We start from the raw sequence: 4656 nt of genomic DNA on the forward strand, positions 1-4656 counted from the left end.
ATGCTTGGGAGGGTGGAGGGACAGCACAGGAGAGGAAGGCCCTCTATGAGGTGGATTGATTCAGTGACTGGGATAATTGGGATGGGAGTGTAGGAGACATTGCGATTGGCACAGGACAGAGCGGAGTTTAGGGCTGTTGTACATAGGGTCGCTATGAGTCGCAAGCGACTCGACAACACATAACAACAATAATGCTTTTTTTTATTATTATTTTTATTATTTTTGTGTGAGTGCACCGTCAAATCAGATCTGACTGGTACAGAAGGAAATTGTCCCTCCTTCCCCGCCAGAGCAACTGGTGGATTCGAACCGTGCGCCTCTGGGATTGTAGTTGCAGGTCCTTGCCACTAGGCCACCAGAGCTCCCCTAACAATAATGCTTTTTATAATATTGTTTTTATGTCACCCTTGCCCTTTGTGACCGACTAATGTCACTCAGCATTCTTTATTCTTTTTTTCTACACAGTAACACTTTTAATTATTGAAAATAAGACATGTTTCATTGTCTACATTCCCAGATCATAATAATAGTATATGAAAGTTCCTGTGTGTCGTGTCAGCATTCTTTATTCTAAATATCATCCATGTTGTATAGGATTTCACAAATTATTAATGTTGTTTTGGTGATGCATAATACTCCTTTGGGTGACTGTACCATAGTTTCTGACTCTTTGCCATCGTAAATAATGCTACAGTCAACATGGGTGCATGTATTGTCAGTTTATTCTTGTTGAGCATTGTGAGTTTGTTGCATTGCTGTCTAGTTGATAACTCAGTATTCTGCCACCTGTCTTCTGTGGGGTGTGACTGAAGATGGAGGAGTGTCTCTGTTCACTGTTGCGGGCAGACTGGGCTAGTTGGTGTCGCTGACACTCTGTATCATGGATGATCTTGTCCGGTGGGTGAAGCTGCAGGAGGTGGATGTTTTTGTCTATTATCAAATGGGATAGAGGAAAAAGGAAACAACCCCAAAACAAGCTTGGATAGTTAAAATTTAAAAAACTAAAACTGATCCAGGTAAAAAAGAAGAAAGGAAGAGTTAGGGATAAAGACTGGCTAGAGAAAACGGGGAGAAAGCAGGTAAGAAAAATAAGAAGGGGGAACCACTAGAGCAGCCTATAAAACAAACATCCACCAAAAGCTGTGGGAAAACGAAAAGAATGGCAGCACTGCCAGTGGGGCTGATGTGTGCTCATGACTGGTGCTCTTGGCATTGTTGTGGTGGGTTGAGGAAAGGGGTCTGGCTTAGGACAGTGTACTTGCCGGTCCAGCAGAATGTTGGAGTTGGATGCCCAGGTGGATCATAGTTTCTGCTCATCTGAGGGGTGATTGAGGCCCCAGGATGTGAGCCAGGCCACAGGTAGCACCTCTTCCAGTCTCACGTGCATTGAGTAGTGGAGCACCCAGCCTGGAACAGCATCTTTTTGTTGAGCTTAGACAAGCCCAGGTTAGTTGGCTTGACTAGGATGGTTTCTTTGCCAGCTTAGGGGATGAGATGCAGAAAACTGAGGACCTGAGGTGCTTGCTTCAAGGTCAAGGACTGCAGCCTTCAATATGAATTGAAGCTCAACCTCAGGAAAACAAATACTCTTACCACAGGGCCAATTGGCAGTATTGTGATAGATGGTGAAGAGATTGAGATTAACAGTTTTAGTTTGATTGATTCCACAATCAACACTTTTTGTACCAGCAGTCAGGAAATCAGGAGACAAAATGCATTGTGAAAATCGGCTGTCAAGGACCCCTCCAAAGTACTGAAGAGCAATGATGTCAGTCTGGAGACTAAGTGCACCTGATCCAGGCCATAGTCTTCGCAGTTATTTGCTATGTGTCAGAGAGCTGGACAGTTACTAGGGATGATAGAAAGAAAAGTGATGCTTTTGAATTGTGATGCTAGAGAAGAGTGTTGAATATATCGTGGACTGCCAGGAGAACAAACAGGTTTGTCCTAGAGATTGTGAAACCACACTGCTCTTTGGAAGCAAGGATTCTGAGACTTCATCTGACATACTTTTGGGCATGTTGCAAGACGGGACCAATCCTTGGAGAGGGACATCATGCTTGGAAGTGTGGAGGGACAGAGAAAGAGGAAGACACTTGGTGAGATAGATTGATTAAGTGGGCTAATGAGGGTAGGTGTGTCAGAAACAGTAAAGTTGGCACAGGATAGAGCAGGTTTCAGGGCAGTTGTATATAGGGTTGCAAGAGACTCTACAGCATGTGCCAACAAACAGCTGGGGATGTATGAGTACAGGCAAGACACCCAGTCAGAGATGGCTGCCTGAGAGATGGTCACAGCTGACCCAGGATTACTGAGGAAGGTAAACTGCTTCAAATGTGACCTTTGGTTGTGTTGTGCACACTGAATGACAAAACCCTAATCTGAGACAGTGCCAGGGGCTGACTGCTGTCTCGGAGCAGCTGCTGGATTTAAACTTCCTACTTTTGAGTTGGTAATGTGACTGTACCCACTAGGCCACCAGAGTTCTTTTTTTGTTGTATAATATTTTAAATCTGTTACAAAGCTTTAAATCTTCTTTCACAGGTCAGATACCAGGCCCAGGTTCCATGATGCCAGGCCAGCCTATGCCAAGCCGTATGATTCCCACTGTTGCAGCCAACATCCACCCCTCTGGGGGTGGCCCTCCACCACCCGGTATGCCTCCGATGCCAGGAAACATCTTAGGCCCACGGGTACCTCTCACAGCACCTAATGGCATGTGTAAGTAGCACGTTGGGACATTGTCCTTTGAGGCTATCAGGAAGAACTTGAGACAAGGGAAGGAATCTTTTCGCTATCCTCCTGTCTTTGCATTTAACCCAGCCTGCTGACGTGCAGTGGTTTGGGAGGTCCTAGTGGTCCGCAGGTTTGACTTTCCATCCATGCATCTCAGCAGTGCTGATGAACAGGTACGCAGATAGAGAGGACCATGTAGTCCTCTTGGGTCAGACTCGCGGGACGCAGCCCATGAGACGTGAATGGCAAAGTGTGTGGACAGGGCGAAAAGACGTCTCACGCCTGTTGCTGCTTTAACTGGTCCAATGTAGTCCACAGATAGGGAGCTCCTGCTTGCTACTCTCTGTACAGAAACCTTTGTGGCCATAGTGTTGAAAAGAAGTAAATGGCTCCAGAATAATGGGTTGATCACTTTCAGTGAGTGGTATTTCCTCATCAGGCCTCAGTTTCCTACAGTTATAAATGAAAAATCCATTCATTAGACTTCAGAGTTTTTTTAAGAACCTAGGAGTTTTATAGAAGCCTCCTGGATGTGAGGTGAGGTGAGTTGATCAGTGAGCAACAGTATCTTTTCCCCCTCCCTCCATTTCATAGCTGGCAAAATCCAGAGGAGTAGTTAAAACCCTGGATTAAATAATCTCTAGGGTTCCTTTGTTTGCTAAAGCAGCTGATGTTGAAATAGTAAAAAGCCCAAAACACTCAGACTAATTGTTTCCTTCAGGACCTGACCTAGTTTTTGCCAAAAACCCAAAGACTGCAGTTCAGGAGCCGGTGCCTCCAGGAAGTCCAGCTTGTCCACAGCTGCCAGGGAATCAAAGCTCGCTGGCTCTAGTAGAGACAGTTTATCATCAAGTTACTTATAATCTGTTTGGTGCCCACCTAGGTTAGGCACTGGAAGAGGAAAGAAAAATAAGAGACTAGCTTCTCCCAGGAAAGAGCTTTTTATTTAATTGAGAGATAAAATTAGCAGGGAGAACTATTAAAATACAATAAAATTGTGTAATTAAGTTCTGAAACGGTCTGGAGTGATTCTAGAAAGGGTGAGACTTGAAAGAGATAGAGAACCTAGTCTCTCTGGCCATCAGACTAAGGTGTAGACCCTGACCAGTGACCAGGAGGGAGGGTCTCACAAAGTGACCTGTCTCACAAAGACCATGTAACAAAAGGACATTACTTCACATGTCATTCTTCCTGAGTCCTTTGCATTTCCAGCTCTGAAGAGTTTCTCTCCGATGTGTTTGCAGATCCCCCTCCGCCACAGCAGCAGCAGCCACCGCCACCCACAGATGGGGTCCCTCCGCCGCCTGCTCCAGGCCCACCAGCCTCAGCTGCTCCCTAGCCTGGAGGACAGAGGGAATGGCCATGCCCAGCGCCACCAGCTGGAGTGGGGATGACAAGACTTGTGCTCCTCAACTCCCTTGGGTTCTTCAGGATTTTTCTTCTCATAGCCCCAAGCACGTGTCCCTTGTCTCCCATTCCCCTTTCCTCTCAGCCCCCCTGTGCTCTGACACCTCTTGTGCCAAGTCTTCAGTCAGCTCTTAAGGAGAAGCCTGTGGTCACAAGTGTGCCCTACTGATCCTAAAAGCACCCAGTATCTCCCCTGTCCTCCTGGGGAATGGGTTGCCAGTTTGTTTCTCTGTAGGTCCTGTCAACATTAGTATGCTATTTGTCTTTATGATTTTTGCTCTTCTGAATTTTTTCCTATGTCGTTTGCCTTTATTGATGATGCTTTTTATGATCATTACCTCCCCCCTTTCTGTTGTCTTTATTGTTTTAAAAGAGCATCCTAAGTTAACAGGAACCAAAAAAAAAAAAAAGATTGGTGATGAGCAGGGGATGACCACAGGGGACAAACTTTAAGGCATTATAAGTGACCTTATTTCTGCTTATCTGAGCTAAGAATGGTGCTGATAGTGAAGT

General features: G+C 45.6%; 1 protein-coding gene across 1 annotated transcript in view; it reads left to right on the forward strand.

The window, feature by feature from the left end:
• Positions 1 to 4656, forward strand: part of SMARCC1 (SWI/SNF related, matrix associated, actin dependent regulator of chromatin, subfamily c, member 1) — a 131872-nt gene extending 127216 nt beyond the window's left edge. Inside the window, exons 26-27 of the mRNA XM_006892948.1 lie at positions 2545 to 2721; positions 3981 to 4656. Coding sequence (XP_006893010.1) covers positions 2545 to 2721; positions 3981 to 4075 — 272 coding nt within the window. The 3' untranslated portion in view covers positions 4076 to 4656. The remainder of the gene's footprint in view (positions 1 to 2544; positions 2722 to 3980) is intronic.

Source organism: Elephantulus edwardii, unplaced genomic scaffold (assembly GCF_000299155.1).
Source record: "Elephantulus edwardii isolate Elephantulus edwardi_28Jun2011 unplaced genomic scaffold, EleEdw1.0 scaffold00121, whole genome shotgun sequence".
NCBI lineage: Eukaryota > Metazoa > Chordata > Mammalia > Macroscelidea > Macroscelididae > Elephantulus > Elephantulus edwardii.